This window comes from Plecotus auritus, assembly GCF_963455305.1.
Source record: "Plecotus auritus genome assembly, chromosome: 3".
Taxonomy (NCBI): Eukaryota; Metazoa; Chordata; class Mammalia; order Chiroptera; family Vespertilionidae; genus Plecotus; species Plecotus auritus.
In genome coordinates this window covers 119,671,234-119,694,890 of record NC_137772.1, presented here as the reverse complement: position 1 = coordinate 119,694,890, position 23,657 = coordinate 119,671,234, and the positions used below count along the sequence as shown (strand labels likewise).

The window sequence follows — 23,657 nt, the reverse complement described above, 5'->3', positions numbered from 1 at the left end:
GGTGTCTGCATAGTAAATAACTGACTGAATCTTGGTCAACAGTCCCTTCCAACCATTACCATTTCCAGCTTCATAAACATGGTTAAAGTTACTTCTCAAAATCACTGAAAAACCCCTACCTAGTTGTCCTATTTTAAATCTATAAAGCAACTCCTTCAACATAAATTCCTTATTTAAATGTACATTTAAATGTACATGCTTATGAATTAACTGGTACAGGTGCATACTAAAGAATAAAGGGCCTACAGAAGAATGTACAAATATGTATACAGCTCTATGAATCATCACATCACACAGATTGTGTGACTTCCCTTGAGACAAGAACACAATGAGGAAGAACTGTTTCTTCCAGACTATAAATCTGAGTTTACAACAAGAAAAAAAAATCATAATGAATTTACTCTTTCATTCCACAGATATTTGTGCAAGGTGCCCTAATTGCTGGTCACTGCAGTACTAGGAGTCCCTATTTAACAAAGGCGAGTAGAAGGCATGTAGTATAATGGGGCAGGGAGGGTGGTGGGCAGTGCCACTCATACAGGCGGTCAGGAAAGACTTGCAGTAGAGGGTGTGTTAGAGACCTAAAATCACATTCTGGGGAAGAACATTGCAGGCAGAGGGAATTCCAAGGGCTGTTTATCAGCCCAATATGGGTCACAACTGATGAAAATCTCATTGAGTAAAGGCAGGTACATCAGGCAGATGTTTTCCTTTGCTTTAGCATATCCTCTGTATGTACAAAACACCCAGAATAAATACACCTCTATATAACATATGGACAAAAATGCAGAGACACCACACAGCACTCAGGAACTATCGACACAAGTAAGTAGTATACTTTCTTTATAGAAGAATCACACATACTTAATAAATATGGGTAAGAATAAGTTAAAAAGAAGAAAAGAGAGCAGGGCTTGGCTGGCATGGCTCAGTGGTTGAGCGTTGACCTATGAACCAGGAGGTCACAGTTTGATTCCCCGTCAGGGCACATGCCTGGATTGTGGGCTCAATCCCCAGTGGAGGACGTGCAGGAGGCAGCCAATCAGTGATTCTCATCATTGATGTTTCTGTCTCTCTCCCTTTCCCTTCCTCTCTCTGAAATTAATAAAAATATGTTTTTGGTGTTTTTTTTTTAAAAAAGAGAGAGCAAGGTTTGACCTATTCTGAGAGGATAGGACACAATCTGAGCTCCCATGCCCCCACTCTAAAATCACCAGTTTAGGTGGCTTGCAATGAAAATGACTGCCATTTGGGTCTGAATAACAACTCTCACAATTTGAGCTAGTGGCAAAACCTTAAGCTTAGACAAAACGTCTTTGTGCAATTTCCCAATGAGCTCAAGTTCTGGAAAATGAAAAGTGCTCGAGGGAGTATTTACCTCTTAGGTCACTTAGAAAATGGGGAAGGTCAACTACAGCATCTTTTTTTTTTTAATATATTTTTATTGATTTCAGAGAGGAAGAGAGAGGGAGAGAGAGAGAAACATCAATGATGAGAGAGAATCATTGATCGGCTGCCTTCTGCATGCCCCACACTGGGGACCAAGCCCACAACCCGGGCATGTGCCCTTGACTGGAATCGAACCCACGACCCTTCAGTCCACAGGCTGATGCTCCATCCACTGAGCCAGACCAGCCAGGGCAACTACAGCATCTTGATTGAGAGATCAGCACATCCAGGGAGTGTGATAACATTAGAAATTACCAACCTCACCACCCATTCAAACAAAACTTAAGAATCCCATTGCACTCAGAAAGGGTGGGCTACCTGTTCTGAAGTCTGTCAGAGGTGGGAAGGTCTCCACATTAGTATTGAACCTCCGCAGAGCTTCATTGAGGCTCTCAGACTCAGATTCCCAGCTGACTCCACTGTCATCTGTGTCACTATGCTGGTTACAGAGATTACAATTTTCTACAGAATCAAGGCAAATGTACACCTAAGTGGGGAGAAGGGAAGGAGAAAACTTCTTTTAATATTCATTTCTACAGATGAAATCACTGCAGTAGATGGTCTCCAAAAATGGCCCCAATGATCCCTTGTAAAGTTCCTCTCCCACACATACCAGAGCTGATCTTTGTGCCAAAAGGACACGACAGAGGGTATGTGACTTCCAAGATCAGATTATAGAAGACATGAGACCTCTGTATTGATGGTGCTGTCCTTGACTCAGGGAGGCTTTCAGCTGCGTAGGTCAAGGGAGAGGCCCACAGGGCAAGGTACTGAGTCCCTCAGGCAGCATCATGTGTCTTTTTGAGTGAATCCTGCAACGCCCTCCCTAACCCCAACATCTTAATTGTGACCTTGAGAGATCTGAGCTAGTACTGAATTAAGATGCTCCTGATTCCTGACTCTCCTGTGTGTTGTTTTAAGCTCCTAAATTTGGGGTAATCTGTTATGCAACAATAAATAATACCAAAAACTTATTAAAACCAATAGTAATTGTGCATTCCTATGCTCTCTGAATAAACTATAAAGCAAATCCTGTCCTTGCCATTGAAGGAAAGGTTTACTGTGTAAACTGGCTGAAGGGACTTTGCATTACTACACTGTCATTGCTTGCTTTTGTGTTGGCCAATGACGTGTTCATATTTATTGAGCGCCTACTATTTATCAGGCAGTATTCTAGGTTTGGGGGACACACCGGTGATCAAAACAGACAAAAATCTCTGTCTTTGTGGAGTGACATCCTAGTATGGAAAAGTAAGAAAGTGGAGAGGGCATTAGAAGGTGATCACTGGTATGGAAAAATACAAAGCAGTGTGAAAAGTGTCTAGACTTCATGTAATGAACAGGACAGGGGAGTGAGATGTCTAAGATTTCATAGGTGGAAATAGGTCCAGTTTAAAATGTTTTTTTTTTAATATATTTTATTGATATTTTACAGAGAGGAAGGGAGAGGGATAGAGAGCTAGAAACATCGATGAGAGAGAAACATCGATCAGCTGCCTCCTGCACACCTCCCACTGGGGATGTGCCCGCAACCAAGGTACATGCCCTTGACCGGAATCGAACCTGGGACCTTTCAGTCCGCAGGCTGACGCTCTATCCACTGAGCCAAACCGGTTTCGGCCAGTTTAAAAATTTAAATACTGGATATAAATATAACTACGGCAACACTGGGAAAACAAGCCAGTTCTTAAGAAATACTTGCCTTATTAAATATAAACAAATATCTGAACAGGAAATTATAGGATGGGCAAACTAAAGGTCACCAAGTTTCAATTATTTAAAGTCAATAAGATGGAAACATGAAGAATCCTAGAGTTTAAGACCAATATTGCATGTTATGTTTTTAACCATCAATCATGTAAATTAAATTACATACCTCATTAGGTGAGACCACGTGCTTAACTTGAACAGCATAGAGTTCTTCTGGGGGAGGCAGAGATGAAGGCAAATATGGTGGTAAAATAGGGGTCTCTGTTTCAGACAAAAGCGATTCCTAAACACCACAAATAAATTCAAATTCAGAATGACTACTCAGAAATCCATTACAATATCAAAATTCAGGACAATGTAACTTATGCAATTAGCAGAAAGCAAGCTCTCTCATACACACAAACCACAAAATGGTTTCATCAGATTGCAGGACCAAAATGTGATGAATAAACAAAAGATCTTTAGAATTCTCTTCCCCCCTCAATTTAAAAATTTTTGTATGAAAAAACAGTACATGAATGTTTATTTATGTATACACTAGAGGCCCGGTGCATAAAGTTCGTGCACTGCGGCGGGAGGGGGGGGGCGGGGGGAGGGCAGTCCCTCAGCCCAGCCTGTCCCCTCTCACAGACTGGGAGCCCTCAGGGTATGTCCTACTGATGGCTTAGGCCCGCTCCCTAAGCCGCAGTCTGGCCTCCCTCTGCAGGAGGTGACCAGGCTGATCAGGGGAAGGCGCCAGCCCCATCACCCCACTGCTGCTGCCACTGCTGGCCGCCGCAGCCGCCAAGGTGTTTTCATCAACACGGACTCCAGTCCCTTCACCACGAAAAAATGACAACTTTCTTTAGGCATTTTCAAGATGTGTCTTTCATAGGATATGACATTTCTTTCTTTCTTTCTTTCTTTCTTTCTTTCTTTCTTTCTTTCTTTCTTTCTTTCTTTCTTTCTTTCTTTCTTTCTTTCTTTCTTTTATCCTCACCTGAGGATATGTTTCCATTGATTTTTAGAGAGTTTGGAAGAGAGAGGGAAAGACAGAGAGAAACATCCATGTGAGAGGGACACTTTTATTGGTTGCCTCCTGCATGAGCCCTGACCTGGGCCCCGGCCAGGGAGGAGCCTGCAACCTAGGTACATGCCCTTGATCAGAATTGAACCCGGATCCTGCAGTCGGTAGGCTGAAGCTCTATCCACTGAGCAAAACCGGCTAGGGCAGGATATGACATTTCTTAGCCCCTCCAGCAGTGGACCTTAGTTTTTTCCTCCAGGAACGTAGTAGAAAAACCCTAGATCACCTTCTTGGATTCCTATTACCCAAGTTACCAAGAAAACTGCAAGTGGTGGTGTACAGGGAGCTTAGCCAATGAGCCGTCAGAAAATGTGTTTCCTCTGCAGCTCACATGCAGAGGCCCCCTTGCGTTGTGTCTGCTGGGGTGGGGGCGTGCTCTGAGCCATGCGGTGGCCACTGGGAGCACGCTCCCAGCCCTGCGTTGTGTCTGCTGGGGTGGGGGCGTGCTCCGAGCTGTGCAGTGGCGGCTCGGAGCAGGCGCCCCTGTGTGCTGTGTCTCTACTCTCGCCCTCCGTGACTGGGGTGTGGGACGCTGGCCTCGTTGCCGGGGCAACATGCCAGCATCCCGCCCCAGCTGCTATGGGCGCTGCCATCTTTGTGACGGAGTGATGGTTAATTTGCATATTACTTTTTTTTATTAGATTAGATATTTGCACAATGTTCTAGAAAAATGGTTAACAAATAGTTAACAGTAATGCCACTGTCTAGTAGGACTGGGGTGTTTGGACTTCTTTCCTTTTCACATTTCCATAGCATTTATTTTTAGAATAAGTATGTATTTTATAATAAAAACTAAAGTAATATAGGAAATCCCAAAAGGTTTAAGTTAATACCATAAAAAATTAGTGCTCTTTTTTAAGCTCTATAAAAACATAAGAAATAATAGAAAGTTACAAATATATATAAAAATGTGGTAAGTTTTTCTTATAGAAAGTTTTTAAATATAGTGATTAGCATAAGAACTAAAATCATCACATTCAAATTTGTAGATTAATTTATTAGTATTTAATATCTCCAAACTAGTGGCAAAATAAAACCTATCTGAATCACTTAGTAGAGTTAAGCAAAAAGTGACTACCCCACTATTGAATTTATTGACTTGTTACAAATCACTTTACAACAAGCTTATGATATTTTTATAATAGGAATGAAGTTCTATTTATAAATGAGAAAACTTTTACTTATAACTCTTACTTCCCTCACCAAAAAGCTCAAGTGACAAAATAAAAAAACATATAAATTGGACTCATTACAAATTAAAAACTCAGGTGCTTCCAAGAATACCACCCAGAAAGTGAAAATTTCTCCCACAGAATGGGAGAAAATATTTGCAAATCTGATCAGGGACTTGTATACAGAATATATAAAGAACTCTTACAATAATAAAACCAGGATATTATAGGGTGGGTAAACCAGAGGTCACTAGCTAAAAACTGGCTAAAAAGGGGCAGAGAACATCTTTTTTCCATTTTTCTTTATTTTTACTTTCTATTTTCCCCCAGTTTTACTGAGATATAATTGATATATAAACTTGTATTAATTCAACGTGAACAACGTAATGATTTCATATAGGTACATACTGTAAAATGATCACCACAATAAGTCTAGTTAATTGCCTCACATAATTAGAAAACCTGTTTTTCTTCTGATGAGAAAATTTAAGATTTATTCCCTTAGCAACTATCAAATATAGCATTGTTAACTATAGTCACTATGCTGTACATTACATCCCCAGGACTTAATTATCTTATAACTGAAGTTTGTACCTTCTGACCATCTTCACCAATTTTCCCCACCTTTAGCCCCCCACCTTGGGCAACCATTAATCTTTTTCACTGTATCTATTAGCTCAGTTTCTTTAGATTCCTCATATAAGTGAGATCAAATGGCATTTGTCTTTCTCTGACTAATTTTATAGTATAATGACTTCAAGGTCCATCCATGTTGTTACAAATGGCAGGGTTTCCTTTTTTATGTCTGAATAATATTCCATAGTGTGTGTGTGTATCTATATATCTATATCTATGTACTTATAGACATAGATATATCACATTTTCTTTATCCAATCGTCTATCAGTGGATAATCAGGTTGTTTCCATGTTTTGGCTATTGTAAATAATATTGCATTGAATGTAGGGGTGCAGGTATCTTTTCAAGATAGTGATTTTGTTTCCTTTAGATATATACTTGGAAGGGATTGCTGGATCATCAGGTAGTTGTATTTTTAAGTTTTTGAGGAACCTCCATACTGTTGTCCACCAATTTGCAGTCCTATCAACAGTGCAAAAGGGTTTCCTTTTCTCCGTATTCTTACCAACACTTGTCTCTTTTCATTTTGGTAACAGCCATTCTAAAAGGTGTGAGGTAATATCTCATTAGGGTTTTGATTTGCATTTCCCTTATGGTTAGTGATGTTGAGGATCTTTTCATATACCTGTTGGCCATTTGTATGTCTTTTTTTGAAAAATGTCTATTCAGATCCTCTCCCCATTTTTTTTGTTTTGTTTTGTTATTAATCCTCACCTGAGGATATTTTTTTCATTGCTTTTTAAAAGAGTGGGAAGAAGGGAGAGGGAAAGAAGAGAGAAACATCCATGTGAGAAAAACACACTGATGGGTTGCCTCCCACACACACCCTGACCAGGCCTGGGATCGAACCTGCAATGCAGGTATGTGCCCTTGACCAGGAATCAAACCAACGACCCTCTAGTGCCTGGGCCGATGCTCTAATCACTGAGCAACACTGGCCAGGGCTGCCCATTAAACATTTTTTTTTTCTATTGAGTTGTATAACTTCTTTATATATTTTGAATATTAGCGCCTTAGCAGATATATGATCTGTGAACATTTTCTCCCATTCAGTAGACTGCCTTTTCATTTTTGATTATTTATTGTGCTGTGCAGATGCTTTTTAGTTTGATATAGTCCCATTTGTTTAATTTTGTTTTTGCTGCCTCTGGTTTTGGCATCAAATCCTAAGCAGAGGATCTGAATAGAAATTTCTTCAAAGAAAATATACAAATTTGGCCAAAGAGCACATGAAAAAATGCTCACCATCATTGATCATCAGGTAAATGCAAATCAAAACCAAAATGAGATACCACACTTCACACCTATCCTAAGATGGCTAGGAAAAAAGTCAGGTAGCAAGTGCTGGTAAGGATATGGAAAAATGAACCCTTGTACGTTCCCAGTACAAAAAGAAAATGGTACAGTCCCTAAAGAAAACAGTCTCACAGAGTTCCTTAAAATGGTAAACAAAGTCATCAGATGTCTTAGTTATTCCACTTCTAGGTTCATACCCAGGAGAAGTGAAAACAGATGTCTACCAAAAAATTGTACACAAATGTTAACCATAGTTTTACTCACAATTGAAAAGAGGTAGAAATAACCCAAGTGTCCATCAACAGATTAATGGGTAAACAAAATGTGGTTTATCCACACAATGAAATATTATTCAGACATAAAAAGGACACATACTCCAACATGAATGAAGCTTGAAAACATTATGCTGAAAGAAAAAAGCCAATCACAAATGGCTTTGTATTGTGTGATTCCATTTATGAGAAATGTCCAGTATAGGCAAAACCACAGAGACAGGACATTCATGGTCTCCAGGAGACTGACTGGGGAAGGGGAGAATGGGAAGTGACTACTGTTGGTGAGGTTTCTTTTTCAGGTGATGAAATGTGGAATTAATAGTCATGAAGATTGCACTCTGTGAATACAGCTCTGTGAACATACTAAAAACCCACTGAATTGTACACTTTAAAAAGTTGAAATTTATGGTATGTAAATTATGCCTCAATGAAGCTGACATAAAAGAAAATGCTTACTTCCTGATTTTATACCAAATCCTTTATATTGATAAAGTGTCCAAAGTTTCCAAAATATTTGGATTGAAACTTACCTCAAACCTTATTTCCCATCTTTCATCCTCATACTTTTTACTGTAATCTGTTGGTTTCTGAAATACAATATTATTAATGAATAAAACCATCTTTAACTATGTAACATCATTTTTAGGCACTTTCATATTTCATCTCCATAAAAACTGGATGCTTGCCCTTGTTGGCATTCATTTAGTTATTTCAGGTTAACTATGGGAAAAATGTAATGTTTGGAGTAATCTGAATAGTGCAACAGTAAAAACCCTCAAAAATATGCTAACATATAAAATATGTAAACTGTATTGAGTTAATTGTAAGAGAGTGGGAGCTCTTACCTTTCCTTTTAAATGTTAACACTGAAGAGTAATACTGAAAGAGATTAGATAATCTTTCTAAAACCTGTTTAATAGGTAAAACACCTTTTATACAAACACACGGGGTACACAACGTGCATGCACACACCCATCTCCTTAAAAAAAAAAAAAGCCAGAGGTAAGAATTTCATGTACAAAGTTAAGTAGTATCAGTTTCCATTTGAGAGAAGAAGTAGTTTTCTATATTAAACTGAACACATAATATTTGGTTTTCTTCTATCACTAAAATAAATATTCAGAAAACTAACCTTAAGTGAACTATAAATCTAGAAATAAAAATATATTGCCATATAAAATATTATTTATGATGAATACCCTATTTCTAGAAAGTACTTATCTAGTACAGGCTAGTTATATCTTTTAAAATATTAAAAAACAGAAGCAGTGAGAAACCAAGATGGTGGCATAGGTCAGCACCTAAACTGCTGCCCCGCACAACAATTTCAAAACTACAACTAAAAGACAGAACGGACACCATCCAGAACCACAGGAAAGCTGGCTGAGTGGAAATTCTACAACTAGAAGGAAAGAGGAAAGCTCACGGAGAAGGAGTGGCAATGAGCTGAGGTACGGAGACATGCGCGCGCAGAGAGGAAGGGCGGCTGACTGCCTGGCTGGCTTTCTCTGGCGGGAGGGGAAGCCCCCGACTGCACTGAATCCCAGTTCTGACTGCACCGAACCTCAGTTCTGGGCGAAACCCCGAGGACACAGGCTCATACAGGGGGAGTTTGGACTGTCAGGTAGAAAGAAAGGCACATGGAGACTCGGAGACTCGGAGACTCAGTGGAGCTGTGGTGGCAGGGGTCTGGAGGCGCGAGTGCGCACAAAGACTGACTGCGAAGGTTACCACAGGCTATCCCTAGCGGAAGGGAGTCAGAAGCTCCTGACTGCACTGAACCCCAGTTCCGGGCGAGCCCCTGGGGACCCACGCTCTTACGGGGGAAATCTGGACTGTAAGGCGGAAACTCGGGAACCGCAGAAGGAAGAGGTCTGGAGACTCGTGCACAAGGGCAGGGCTGACGGGAAGCCAAGACCGTCTGCTCCGCCCTGAGACTCCACCCCTTCCAAGCTGAGCACAGAGGCTATTGCAATCTGGCAAGGCTAATCCTATAAGGCTGTCTCCAGCACCAAACTTCTCCCAGTGTAGACACAGCTGATCCTCACAGCCAACTGGCCTGCAGGTCAATTCCTCCCAGTGATACCAACAACAATCAAGACTTAACTACAACAAGGCTGTACACACAGTCCACAAAGGGGTGCACCAAGAGTGTCCACCTCAGGTTAACTGGGGAGGCCGACCCACTGGGCCATATAGGAAACCTAGCACACAAAGCTACCCTACCAACTCAGGGAAGCAGTGAAAAATGGGAAGACGAAGAAACAGATCACAAACGAAAGAAATGGAGGAAAACAAACGACTGGACATAGAATTCAAAACCACGGTTATAAGGCTTTTGAAGAATATCCTAGAAAAGGCCGATAAATATAACGAGACCCTCGAAGATATGAAAAAGGACCAACTAGAAATTAAACATACACTGACTGAAATAAAAAATATTATACAGAGACCCAACAACAGACTAGAGGAACACAAGAATCAAGTCAAAGAATTGAAATACAAAGAAGCAAAAAACACTCAACCGGAAAAGCAAAAAAAAAGAAAAAAGAATCCAAAAAGTTGAAAATAGTGTAAGGAGCCTCTGGGATAACTTCAAGCGTACCAACATCAGAATTATGGGGGTGCCAGAAGAAGAGAGAGAGCAAGATACTGAAAACCTATTGGAAGAAATAATGACTGAAAACTTCCCCCACCTGGTGAAAGAAATAGACTTACAAGTCCAGGAAGGGCACAGAACCCCAAACAAAAGGAATCCAAAGAGGACCACACCAAGACACATCATAATTAAAATGCCAAGGGCAAAAGACAAAGAGAGAATCTTAAAAGCAGCAAGAGAAAAACAGTTAATTACCTACAAGGGAGCACCCATACGATTGTCAGCTGATTTCTCAACAGAAACTATGCAGGCCAGATGGGAGTGGCAAGAAATATTCAAAGTGATGAATAGCAAGAACCTACAACCAAGACTACTCTACCCAGCAAAGCTATTATTCAGAATGCAAGGTCAGATAAAGAGTTTCACAGATAAGAAAAAGCTAAAGGAGTTCATCACCACCAAACCAGTATTATATGAAATGCTGAAAGGTATTCTTTAAGAAGAGGAAGAAGAAAAAAGTAAAGAGAAAAATTATGAACAGCAAATACATATCTATCAACAAGTGAACCTAAAAATCAATTGAATTAAAAAATCTGATGAACAGAATAAACTGGTGAATATAATAGAATCAGGGGCATAGAAAGGGAGTGGACTGATAATTCTCAGGGGGAAAGGGGTATGGGGGGTGCAGGAAGAGACTGGACAAAAATGGTACACCTATGGATGAGGACAGTGTGGGGGGGAGATAAGGGCAACGGGTGGGGTGGGAACCAGGTGGAGGGGAGCTATGGGGGAAAAAGGAGAAACAATTGTAATAATCTGAACAATAAAGATTTATTAAATAAAAAAAAATAAACTAAAAAAAACCCAAACAAACAAACAAACAAACAAAAACAGAAGCAGTAAGCAATTGGACTGGGCTACTTATTGAAGCTAAACTTAAAATCTGGCTTTGAGTTTCCTGTATTCAGAAAAATGGGGGAAATGTTATAATGCCAACTAAAAGGGAAAATATTTAATCTGGGAGACAGTCCTCTTCTAGCAGTGCATTCTATTAAGATTTTATTACTTACATCTCTGTATTTAAACAACATTGGCTAACATAACTATGGGCTTCTCACTAGGTCTGAAGGTACAGAAACATTAAATGAATCTTAATGAAATAAGTCTTTTGTAGGGCAATATAAATGATATAGTATATTGCTTTCTCAATAAAAATTTTACAAATTCTCTATTCTCTCAACATATCAGACATGTAGAACCATATTAAAGACTTAAGGTGTAAGACAATATAGAACATTTTATGCAGAATTTGTTTTTCTATAATTTAGATTTTTATAGAAAAATAGTTCACTTACTTCTTTTAATATCTCCTCAGAATGTTCAAAAGTACAATATTTATGGTGTGCCATAAAATAAGAAAGTGACATTCCATCAAAATAGAGATGCACAGATAATTTCCCCCATGGATTTTCAGGTAATTCCTATTTAAATTAAATAAAGAAGATTATTACTATAAAAATAAAGTCTGTTTGAAGATTATAATTTTGTAGTAAGCAAGAATGAAATTAAATTTCTGAAAATCACAGTATTACCAGTTTGACTAATGACTCATTTCGTAAAAATTTTCTTAATGGTATTTTGACAAGTTATGAGGCAGTAATTATATCATTTTGGTTTTTGTAAAATATATTCACATGTCAATAAGGTAGAGAGTTTTATACTTATTTACTGGAAAATAATTTGCTATATATAATTTACTACCCCTCATTTTCAGACAATATCAATAAATATACCAAGTAGAAGGAGAAAGAAAAGTTATTTTCAGGGGTAAAAAAGTGAAGTTTAGTTAAAAACTCAAGAATGGCAGAAATGGAAGAGATTAATAGCAGTTTAGAAGGAGTCATGATAATGGCTCTTTAATCCCTGGACTGTGATCAGATACTGAGCAGACATACTCAGCAGCTGATCTGTCCAAAGTCAGGTCTCTACTGAGTTTCTATAATTGCCTGCCAGCAGAACTCCCTGCTTCTATCTTTTTCTACTATACAGTTTCTGTCAGGGCAGAGTGAAAACACTAGAATGTAAGGTCAGATCATGTCACTCCCTTACTCAAAACTTCAAATGGCTCTCCAGGTCAGCCTGACAGCAGAGCTCTCACAAGTCTCCTCCTGTCTCCACTTCTTCTCTGTCTTATTCCTCCTGTTCAAGCCACAGAGGATCCTTGGCTGTCCTTGAACACTCTAGGCGTGCTCTTGTCTTGGAGCCCTTTGCACTATTCACCCAGTATCCACATGGCTTGTGCCCATTCTAAAGTCCTTACTTGAGTTTTACCTTTGCAGTGATATCTTCCCTGACCACTATATTTAAAAATGTGTCTTCGTCCCTGGCCTCACCTCTGTCATCCTTTCCTGCTTTATTTTTCTCCCCAGCACTTGTCACTACCTAACATACCTTATATATTTTTTTTTAATTTTGTTTCCCACCACTAAAATGGAAGCTCCATGAAGGCAGGAATTTCTGACTATACAGTTCATTGTTATACCTCTGGGCTTAGGGAAGGTTTGATAGGCAGTAAGGACTGCAGGGCATGCAAATCAATTGTTTGGGAGAAACTGAGCAGTGTTTGGTACACAGCAGGTCCTTTAGTTAAAACATTAATAAGATGCCTAGAAACTTAACTCTTCATTTCACTTAAAAGTCACAGACCTTATTGATGATATTAAGTGAGGACTTACTGTACTACAAGTTGTTCTCCTATGTTAAACTAAGTAGCAAAGAAAGCTACCTTGATAAACTCAAGTCCCACAGAGCCTATGAGTAACCAGAGGGACTCTGGGTACTAACATAAGCAACATTAAAAGCTTCTCTACTTTCTCATTCAAGCGGGTCTGTGGCTCTTCTTAAGTCTTTATCATCTTATCATCATAGCTTTCATACAGAAATACTCTCCTTACAGTTTTGTGTCTTTCTACTGGAATCCTTAAACACAGCTGCAGATTAATCTTCTTACCTCACTGCTTAGAAACCTTTGATGGGGCCCCACCGACTGACCTCTACCTTTCTTAAATCCTATTCACCACTACTTTTTCTCATGAAACCTCTATTCTTCTAGCCAAACAGTATACTACTTTCTAAAAATGTGCCATGTCCATTTGTCTCTCTATGCTTCCTGGTGCATTCCATTTCCCTGGTCATGAGAACTTTCTTATCTTTTCTTCAAGGGCTACCTCAGTTCTCAACATCACTAAGTCCCTATGTACTTACTCATTTTACTAGCCAAGTGACTTTGTAGTATATAGCTCCTGGGCTTATATCTGGTGCAGCCGTGGGCAAACTACGGCCCGCGGGCCGGATCCGGCCCGTTCGGCTGTTCTATCCGGCCCGCGGAGCCGAAAGAGCGGAGGGTTCTCTTGCTCTCCCCTCCGCTCCTTCACCAGCAGCAGTGTTAACATGGCAACGTCGGGAAACACGGCCGCAGCTCCTTCTTCTGAGTGGGTGGATTTATATCCGCCCATTCAGTAGAAGGAACAACCTCTCAATCTTTCAGAGGCTCCTTGTAATGCCCGTGGACGCGTCCCCCAACATCACCCTGGGAATGCGTAGACACGTTATTGAGGTGATGTAGGGAGACACGCCCCTGGAGAGCACAGTATCAGAGCATTAGCTAAAAAGGAGACCAGCAACACTGTTCCCACTGAAGTTGATGTTTTAAAGACCAAAAACCTTTCAACCCAGTCTACATTGCCATCTACATCTACGTCCCGGGCATAATTTGGAAGTTGCACTAAAGAAAATGTTTCATTTACTGTTTACACATTTTGTTCTTTTCTATTTGTTTTAGTTTTAAATTATTTTATTATATTTAAGTTTTATTTGAAAGGCTTTTGTACCTTTCCTTTGTTAGGCAATTTTATTTTGCCGTTGCCATCTTCAGTATAAGGTATGTTATTGTGCTATGATTCCTCCATTTTTTGAAGTTTCAAATTATAATAATTAGTGTTTACATTCTTCTTGTTAAAATGTTTGAAATGAATAAAACTATTGAAATAAAACAACAACAACAACACCGTACCCTTTTATGTAATGATGTTTACTTTGAATTTATATTAGTTCACACAAACACTCCATCCATGCTTTTGTTCCGGCCCTCCGGTCCAGTTTAAGAACCCATTGTGGCCCTCGAGTCAAAAAGTTTGCCCACCCCTGATATGATGTCTAGTTGTTTCCCTGACTGGAGAAGGTCTTTGTGCATAGGTTTTTACCTGCACCTAGCAGTGTTCCATGAGTAGCACTGTCCTGAAAACTACCATGTGTATTTTAAATGCCTCTCATTCTTTGATATTGCTCCCTGTTATCAAAATAAGTTGTTAATATAAAATCTTCCAAATTACTGGTTCTAATGCTTATAAAAGTTCTCAGAAACTAAAGTAATAACTTCTTTATATGAATTAGTAATTTATATTCACATAGGAACATTGTTCAACATAAAAAGATCCCTCAAATTATGTTACATGTAACACTTTATGGCAAATAATTTAAATCAACGATATATGCTTTAAGTACAAATTACCATAATGTGAATTTCCACCTCTCTCTTTGAAAGGAGTTCCTGAAGGAGTTCTATTGCATCTGGTTGCCAGACACTCCCAACCTATTTGGGAGAAATAAACTCAGATTTTTTCACACTTTCACAAAATAATTCATGAAGTAAATGAAGATACATCAAAAGTAGCAATAAACACATACCATTAGAGAGTAGTAAAAAAAAAAAAAGCAGTTTTTAGAGAATATCATGGGTGTATGATAGAAATGATCTTAGGAAACTAGTATTTGTCTGAGCTTCTACCATCATACCCTTTTAAAGCATTTTATGCATTAGAAATATGTTTTTGAAAAGGCCAATATGCCAATGTGGTGCTTGTACAATATGTATTATAATGCCTACAATATGTGTTTTATTACAGAGCAGTGATTGTTATTTTTCACATGTTAAGAGCAAGGAACTGGGGCTTCCTGCTTCCTGCTAACACCATGCCCGTGAGCCATGTGGAAGTGGACCCTGTACCCATCAGTCCCTGGAACGATGGCACTTCTAGTGACATCTTGACTGCAGAACCACCAAGAATCCTGAGCCAAACCACCCAACTAAGCTACTCCTAATCCCTGACCACAGAAACTGTATAAGATTTTTAAAAAGTTTACTGTTAATCTAGATCACAAGTTTCAGCTTAGTTATATACAGCAAAAGATAATTAATACACACTCCTTTATCTGACTTCCAGCTTCATCTGACTTCCAGCTTCAAATCTATTAAAATTTTATTTGATGAAGGAGTAACACATTTTTACAAGCTTATGCCTTCCAATCTATGAAGATATTATGTCTCTTCATTTATTCAGATGTTTTTATATCCTTCAGTATAATTCTGTAGTTTTCAATATTAAGTATTTTATTTTTTTTCAAATATTTTTATTGATTTCAGAGAGAGATAGAAACATCAATGATGAGAGGAATCATTGATTGGCTGCCTCCTGCACGCCCCCTACGGATCGAGCCTGAAACCCAGGCATGTGCCCTTGACTGGAATCGAACCCAGGACCCTTCAGTCCACAGGCCAATGCCCTATCCACTGAGCCAAACCAGCTAGGGCCATATTAAGTATTTTATTATTTTTGTTACAACTGAAAGGGATTTCAAATTACATGCTAATTTCTAGAAAATTATTGTTAATAAAAAACAATATTTAAAAATTAATCATGCTACAAATTACTGTTTACTCACAGGTATGGTATGATAGAGCTGACAAGGAATACAAAACTGGGGTGTGTCAGGATATAGCAAAATAGGGTAGAGATGGCATTGTGGGATCTTCTCAGTGAGTCCATGATCTAAATATTGTACCTGAAACAGGACAAATGCAGTTTCTATTTAAAATTTACTATTAAAGCCAAGGGAGAGAAGAAACTCCTGTTGTTCTATTTAAAAAAAGATATATTAAAAAGATGTCTAAATCTGGATTTGAAAAATCAGAAAAAAGCAACATTGTATCTCCTCATCCAACAGGGTATTATTGTCTAAATTTTTTTCTTACACATAAACCAGAGTATTTTTTTAATATGTTTTTTAAAGTAGCATTTTTTTAAATTTAATAAATATTTATTGCTCAGATTATTACAATTGTTCCTCTTTTTTCCCCCCATAGCTCTCCTCCACCCGGTTCCCACCCCACCCTCTGCCCTTACACGCCCCCCCCCACTGTCCTCATCCATATGTGTACGACTTTTGTCCAGTCTCTTCCCGCACCCCCCAAACCCCTTCCCCCCGAGAATTGTCAGTCCACTCCCTTTCTATGCCCCTGATTCTATTATATTCACCAGTTTATTCTGTTCCTCAGATTTTTTTTATTCACTTGATTTTTAGGTTCACTTGTTGATAGATATGTATTTGTTGTTCATAATTTTTATCTTTACCTTTTTCTTCTTCTTCCTCTTCTTAAAGAATACCTTTCAGCATTTCATATAATACTGGTTTGGCGGTGATGAACTCCTTTAGCTTTTTCTTATCTGTGAAGCTCTTTATCTGACCTTCAATTCTGAATGATAGCTTTGCTGGGTAGAGTAATCTTGGTTGTAGGTTCTTGCTATTCATCACTTTGAATATTTCTTGCCACTCCCTTCTGGCCTGCATAGTTTCTGTTGAGAAATCAGCTGACAATCGTATGGGTGCTCCCTTGTGGGTAACTGTTTTTCTCTTGCTGCTTTTAAGATTTTCTTTGTCTTTTGCTCTTGGCATTTTAATTATGATGTGTCTTGGTGTGGTCCTCTTTGGATTCCTTTTGTTTGGGGTTCTGTGCCCTTCCTGGACTTGTAAGTCTATTTCTTTCACCAGGTGGGGGAAGTTTTTGGTCATTATTTCTTCAAATAGGTTTTCAGTATCTTGCTCTCTCTCTTCTTCTGGCACCCCCATAATTCTGATGTTGGTACGCTTGAAGTTGTCCCAGAGGCTCCTTACACTATCTTCATATTTTTGGATTCCTTTTTCTTTTTGCTTTTCCGGTTGAGTGTTTTTTGCTTCTTTGTATTTCAAATCTTTGACTTCATTCTTTCAATCCTCTAGTCTGCTGTTAGATCTCTGTATAATATTTTTTATTTCAGTCAGTGTATGTTTAATTTCTAGTTGGTCCTTTTTCATATCCTCGAGGGTCTCACTAACTTTATCGGCCTTTTCTAGAAAATTCCTGAAAAACCTTTTAACTGTGGTTTTGAACTCTATATCCAATCATTTGCTTTCCTCCATTTCTTTCATTTGTGATCTGTTTCTTTGTCTCCGCATTTCCGTTGCTTCCCTGAGTTGATAGAGTGGCTTTGTGTGGTAGGTGTCCTATAGGGCCCAGTGGCTCAGCCTCCCCAGTTACCTGAGGTGGACACTCTTGGTGCACCTCTTTGTGGGCTGTTTGCACAATCTTGTAGTTAAGCCTTGATTGTTGTTGGTATCAATGGGAGGAATTGACCTCCAGGCCAATTGGCTGTGAGGATCAGCTGTGTTTATACTCGGAGAACTTCTGTGCTGGAGACACCCTTATGAGACAAGACTTGAAAAATCCTCTGTGCTCAGCTTGGATGGGGCGGAGTCTCAGGGTGGAGTAGACAGTCTTGGTTTCCCGTCAGCCCTGCCCTAATAGGCCCCCGTGTCTCAGTGTCCCGTGGTAATCGCTGCAAGCACCTCTGAGAGAAAGCGGCCCTTGAGTTCCGCCTGCTGCCAGACAGTCCAGTTTCTCCCCGTATGAGTCTCGGTCCCCAGAGTCTCGCCCGGAACTGGAGTTCAGTGTAGTTGGGAGCTTTTGTCTCCCTCCCACTTGAGAAAGCCAGCCGTGCACTCAGTTGCCAGTCCTCTCCGCATGTGCGTCTTAGTACCTCTGCCTCCAGCAGCTCCTGTGAGTCTCAGTGTGCTTTTCTCTTTCCTTCTAGTTGTAGAATTTCCACTCAACCAGCCTTCCTGTGGTTCTGGATGATGTCCGTTTGTCTTTTAGTTGTAGTTTTGAAATTTTTGTGCGAGGCAGCAGTTTAGGTGTTTACCTATGCTACCATCTTGGTTTTTCATCTTTAATACGTTTTTATTGATCTCAGAGAGGAAGGGGGAGGGAAAGAGAGACAGAAACATCAACGATGAGAGCGAATCATTGACTGGCTGCCTCCTGCAGGCCCCCTACTAGGGACTGAGCCTGAAAACCAGATGTGTGCCCTTGGCGGGAATCAAACCCAGGACTCTTTCAAGCTGCAGGCTGATGCTCCATCCACTGAGCCAAAGCAGCTAGGGCTGTTTTTTGTTTTTGTTTTTGAAACTGGTTCTTACTAGATTTACAAATTCCTTGAGAATAATCAATTTTGCAGAATTATTTTTAAATTTTGTTTTGTTCCCCCCCCCTAAATATGTTAGAAGTACTGATTTACATTTAATAAAGGAGTACTTCTCAAATTCTCAGTATTTCTCAAACAATTTCACAGTTTAGGAAACTCTCTATGCAATGCTTCCTTCTTGGATTGTCTTGGCAATCATAGTTATATAAATATCTTATCACTATTAGAAAATGAAATACATCACAGAGATGTAAAGTACAGCACAGGAAATACAGTCAGTAATCCTATATAATAGAAGCCTAATATGTAAATTGTCCCCTTGGGCGGTTGTTTGACGGGAAGACTGGGAGTTCAACCACTCGCTATGACATGCACTGACCACCAGGGGGCAGCGCAGAACATGGCGGGTTGTCAGCAATGCACTGTGACCTCTTGCTGGCTACGTGGGGATGGGGGTGATGGGGACAGAGGTGCGATGAGAATGTGGGGTGTCTGCTGAGCTCGCTCTCACTCCCTGCTACCCTCACCCAAGGACTCTAGGGCTCGCGCACCAGGGAAGCCCTTGCGCTCAGGTGCTGGATACCCACAAGGAGCTCACCCCACACCCACGTGGCCTCTTCCGGGTGAGCCAGGCTGCAGCCGCTGGGACCGCAGGGGCCGGCCGGACTCCCCGTGGGTTTGTGCAGGAGCCAGTATGCAAAGCTGGCTGGGAGAGTGTGTGCTGCCCACCGGGCTTCCATGTAGTGCTGCTGGGCAGCCCAGAGATGTCCTCGGCATCTGGCCGCACTCACAGCATCTCCATGTGGGGACTCGGGTGCTGTGACTTAGGTGGAGGGGGGCATGCGGGGGCCCGGGTGCCACCCAGGGCCCAGAGGTCAGCATGGACCTGCCCTTCCACGCCAGACGCTCACACTTTGATCACCAGCCTGGCCTAGAGACTGCACCCATGCACAAATTTCGTGCACTGGGCCTTTAGTATTGTAATAATTAGGTATGGTGCCAGGCTGGTACTAGACTTATCAGGGAGAACACTTTGTAAGTTATATAAATATCTTATCACTATGTAATACACCTGACACTAATATAATATTGCATGTCAACTGTAATTAAAGTTTTTTAAAAAATATATATTTTATTGATTTTTTACAGAGAGGAAGGGAGAGAGATAGTCAGAAACATTGATGAGAGAAAAACATCGATCAGCTGCCTCCTGCACACCTCCTACTGGGGATGTGCCCGTAACCAAGGTACATGCCCCTGACTGGAATCAAACCTGGGACCTTTCAGTCCGCAGGCTGACGCTCTATCCACTGAGCCAAACCGGTTTCGGCTGTAATTAAAGTTTTTTTTTTTTTAAAAAATGAAAGAGTTGAATAAAAAATATGAGTATATTACATGTAGTTAGAGTGAATATGGTTTCATGTAATGTTTATTTCTTCGTCTTTTGTTGTTAATCTTCACCTGAGGATATATTTTCCATTGATTTTTAGAGAGAGTAGAAGGGAAAGAGGGAGGTGGAGGGAAGGAGAGAAACATCAATGTGAGAGAGACACACAGATTGGTTGTGCCGCTACTGAGACAGGGATAGAATCTGCCACCCAGGTAAGTACCCTTGACTGGGAATCAAACCCATGACCCTTCAGTGCGCAGGCTGATGCTCTAACCACTTGACACACTAGCCAGGGTGTAATGTTTATTTCTTAATGTCGATCATAGGTTAAACTTTGAAAGATATCAGGTTGGGAAAGAACCAAAATGGTGGCATAGGTAAACACCTATACTTGCTGCCTATCACAACCACATCAAAATTACAACTAAAAGGCAGAACAACTACCACCCAGAACCGCGGGAAAGCTGGCTGACGGGAAGTTCCACAACTAGAGAGGTGAAGAAAGCACATTGATACTGGTAAGAGGTGTGGAGGCGCAGAAAGGGCTGGCACCTGGATGTGCTGCTCTTTTAATCGGGAGGGAGATATAAGCTCCCGCTTGCTCTGAACTCCAGTTCTGGGCGAGACTCTGGGGGACCCAGACACATAAGGGGAGAAACTGGACTGTCTGGCATCGGGACAGGAACGCAAGGGCCGCTTTCTTTTAGAGGTGCTCGCAGCGATCATTGTTCCTGCACGGGGGTGCGGGACATGGAGACCCGGGGACTTCTCTAGTGCAGGGCTGACTGGCAGCCACTGCTGTTTGCTCCGCCCTGGTGATTCCCAGAGACCCCGTCCCACCCAATTTACAACCCCACCCAAGCTGTGTGCATCGGCTTTTGCATATGAATGGCCTGTCTTTTCTCCCCCTAAAACCTGTCAAACTGCATCTGGGTCAGAGAGCCCCAGAGCTCCCAAAAGAAGGCCCAAGGCCTGGCAGCAGCTGCAGCCTGCCTTGCTTAACAGCTGGGCCTCGTCTGGGCACTTCCAAATCCCATACAAGGAGGAGGAATCTGCAGATGTCTCTGTAGCTCCTGCTGGGCGGCCCCAGACAGTGGCTGACCTTGCACCTCCTTGGAGATCCAAGAGCCAGTGTACCCAGTGGTCAGAGTGAGACCATACTGGATTGCAACTCTTCACATCCATAAGAGACACACTCAAGGGGCAGACTCAGTGAATACCAAAGCCCCATTGAAGCAAGTCCTGCCCCATAAGGGTGTCTCCTGTGCAACAGATCTTCCAGTGTAGACACAGCTGGTCATCACAGCCAATTGGCCTAGAGGTCAATTCCTCCCAGTGATACCAACAGCAATCAAGGGTTAACTACTACAAGACTGTGCACACAGCCCACAAAGGGGTGCACCAAGAGCGTCAACCTCAGGTGACTGGGGAGGCTGAGCCACTGGACCCTATAAGACACCTATCACATAAAGCCACTCTATCAACTCAGCAAAGCAACCAAAATGCGGATACAAAGAAACATGTCACAAATGAAAGAAATGGAGGAAAGCAAACGACTGGATATAGAGTTCAAAACCACGGTTATAAGGTTACTCAAGAATCTTCTAGAAACCTCCGAGAAATTTAGTGAGACCCTCAAGGATATGAAAAAGGACAAATCAGAAATTAAGCATACACTGACTGAAATAAAGAATAATATACAGAGATTCAACAGCAGACTAGAGGATCCCAAGGATCATGTCAAAGATTTGAAATACGAAGAAGAAAACACACCCAACCGGAAAAGCAAAAAGCAAAAAGAATCCAAAAATATGAAGATAGTGTAAGGAACCTCTGGGACAACTTCAAGCGTACCAACATCAGAATTATGGGGGTGCCAGAAGAGAGAGAGCAAGATATTGAAAACCTATTGGAAGAAATAATGACAGAAAACTTCCCCGACCTGGTGAAAGAAATGGACTTACAAGTCCAGGAAACACAGAGAACCCCAAACAAGAGGAATCCAAAGAGGACCACACCAAGACACATCATAATTAAAATGCCAAGGGCAAAAGACAAAGAGAGAATATTAAAAGCAGCAAGAGAAAAACAGTTACCTACAAGGGAGTACCCATACGACTGTCAGCTGATTTTTCAACAGAAACTATGCAGGCCAGAAGGGAGTGGCAAGAAATATACAAAGTGATGAATAGCAAGAACCTACAACCAAGATTACTCTACCCAGCAAAGCTATCATTCAGAAATGAAGGTCAGATAAAGAGCTTCACAGACAAGAAAAAGCTAAAGGAGTTCATCACCACCAAACCAGTATTATATGAAATGCTGAAGGATAGTCTCTAAGTAGAGGAAGAAGAAGAAAAAGGTAAAGATAAAAATTATGAACAACAAAGTGACAACAAATACATATCTATCAACAAGTGAACCTAAAAATCAAATGAATAAAAAACCTGATGAACAGAACAGACTGGTGAATGTAATAGAATCAGGAGCATGGAAAGGGAGCAGACTGACAATTCTCAGGGGGGAAGGGGTTTTTGGGGGTGCAGGAAGAGATTGGACAAAGAGCTTACATCTATGGACGAGGTCAGTGGTGGGGGGAGGGATGGGGAGAAGGCTGGAGTGGGGTGGGAACTGGGTGGAGGGGAGCTATGGGGGGAAAAAAGAGGAACTATCTGTAATAATCTGAACAATAAAGATTTAAAAAAAAGAGAAAGATAACAGGTTAAGGAATGAAAAGTGTATTGTGTATACTTGAAAGGTAAAATGACCACAGGAAAATAAAAGTGATGATTAAAGTATTAAAATACTTTGAAATGAATTTTAAAAACAGAGAAAAAATAAATTTGCTACCATCTTATTTACTTTGATTCCATATATGTAAAATTCATGAATTATAATTAGTAAAAGTCAATTTCAGTTCACTTTTGTATTAAAAAGGGGTTATCTAAACAATTCAAATGTATGTGAAAATGAACTCATGTACATATAAATACATGAATCTGTAAGTATTCATATGCTTAAATACTCACCCCAAATTTGAAACCACTTTATTTCTATTGAAACCATTTAAAGCTTGTAGTCCAGTAGAAAAAACACAAGATTTAGATCAGAAATTTAGAAATCAGATGCTAAATTTCAATTTTCCTATTAGTAAAATGGAAATAACCTATATCTACAAACATGAATGCACATATGTGAAAGAATCTTATAAAACCAGAAGCGCTATGTAACTATTAGGTATCGTCATTAAATAGATGATAAACCCCGTGAAAATAAAAAAGAAATTTTCCTCCCCTCTTAAAATTGAAATTTTAAAGTGCTGAATGGCTCATGATTTAGTTGCTTTGCTTTGTAAATACATTATTAAAATGGAAGTATTTTTATGTATCTTTTTATATACACATTTATTCAAAGTATACAGCTCTTTCTAAAGCTGTTGTGTGAAATTCAAGTGCTATATCTCAGTATTCTGAAAGTAACCATTATCCTGATAGGGCAAATTAACTGGGCAGTAAATGAATTTGCTAAGGAAATATGTAATATACTGGAAAATAAGCTGTTTTTACTTGACATCATGTATACAAACAGAGCTTCCAATGACAAATAAGTGGTACCATTAAAGTACTAGTGGCCAAATCTCTACCTGGAAATATTTTTTGGCTATTCAGGTTAATAATTATACTTAAAAAAAAACACAGAAGAA

General features: G+C 40.2%; 1 protein-coding gene across 1 annotated transcript in view; it reads right to left on the bottom strand.

The window, feature by feature from the left end:
• The window catches only part of RNF17 (ring finger protein 17), a gene marked incomplete at both ends in the record, with an annotated part of 182,565 nt that overhangs the window by 14,867 nt on the left and 144,041 nt on the right, over positions 1-23,657 (bottom strand). The window contains 6 exons of the mRNA XM_080662142.1: positions 1,768-1,936; positions 3,326-3,442; positions 8,136-8,192; positions 11,563-11,688; positions 14,778-14,858; positions 15,989-16,108. Of these exons, the coding sequence (XP_080518268.1) occupies positions 1,768-1,936; positions 3,326-3,442; positions 8,136-8,192; positions 11,563-11,688; positions 14,778-14,858; positions 15,989-16,108 (670 nt within the window). The remainder of the gene's footprint in view (positions 1-1,767; positions 1,937-3,325; positions 3,443-8,135; positions 8,193-11,562; positions 11,689-14,777; positions 14,859-15,988; positions 16,109-23,657) is intronic.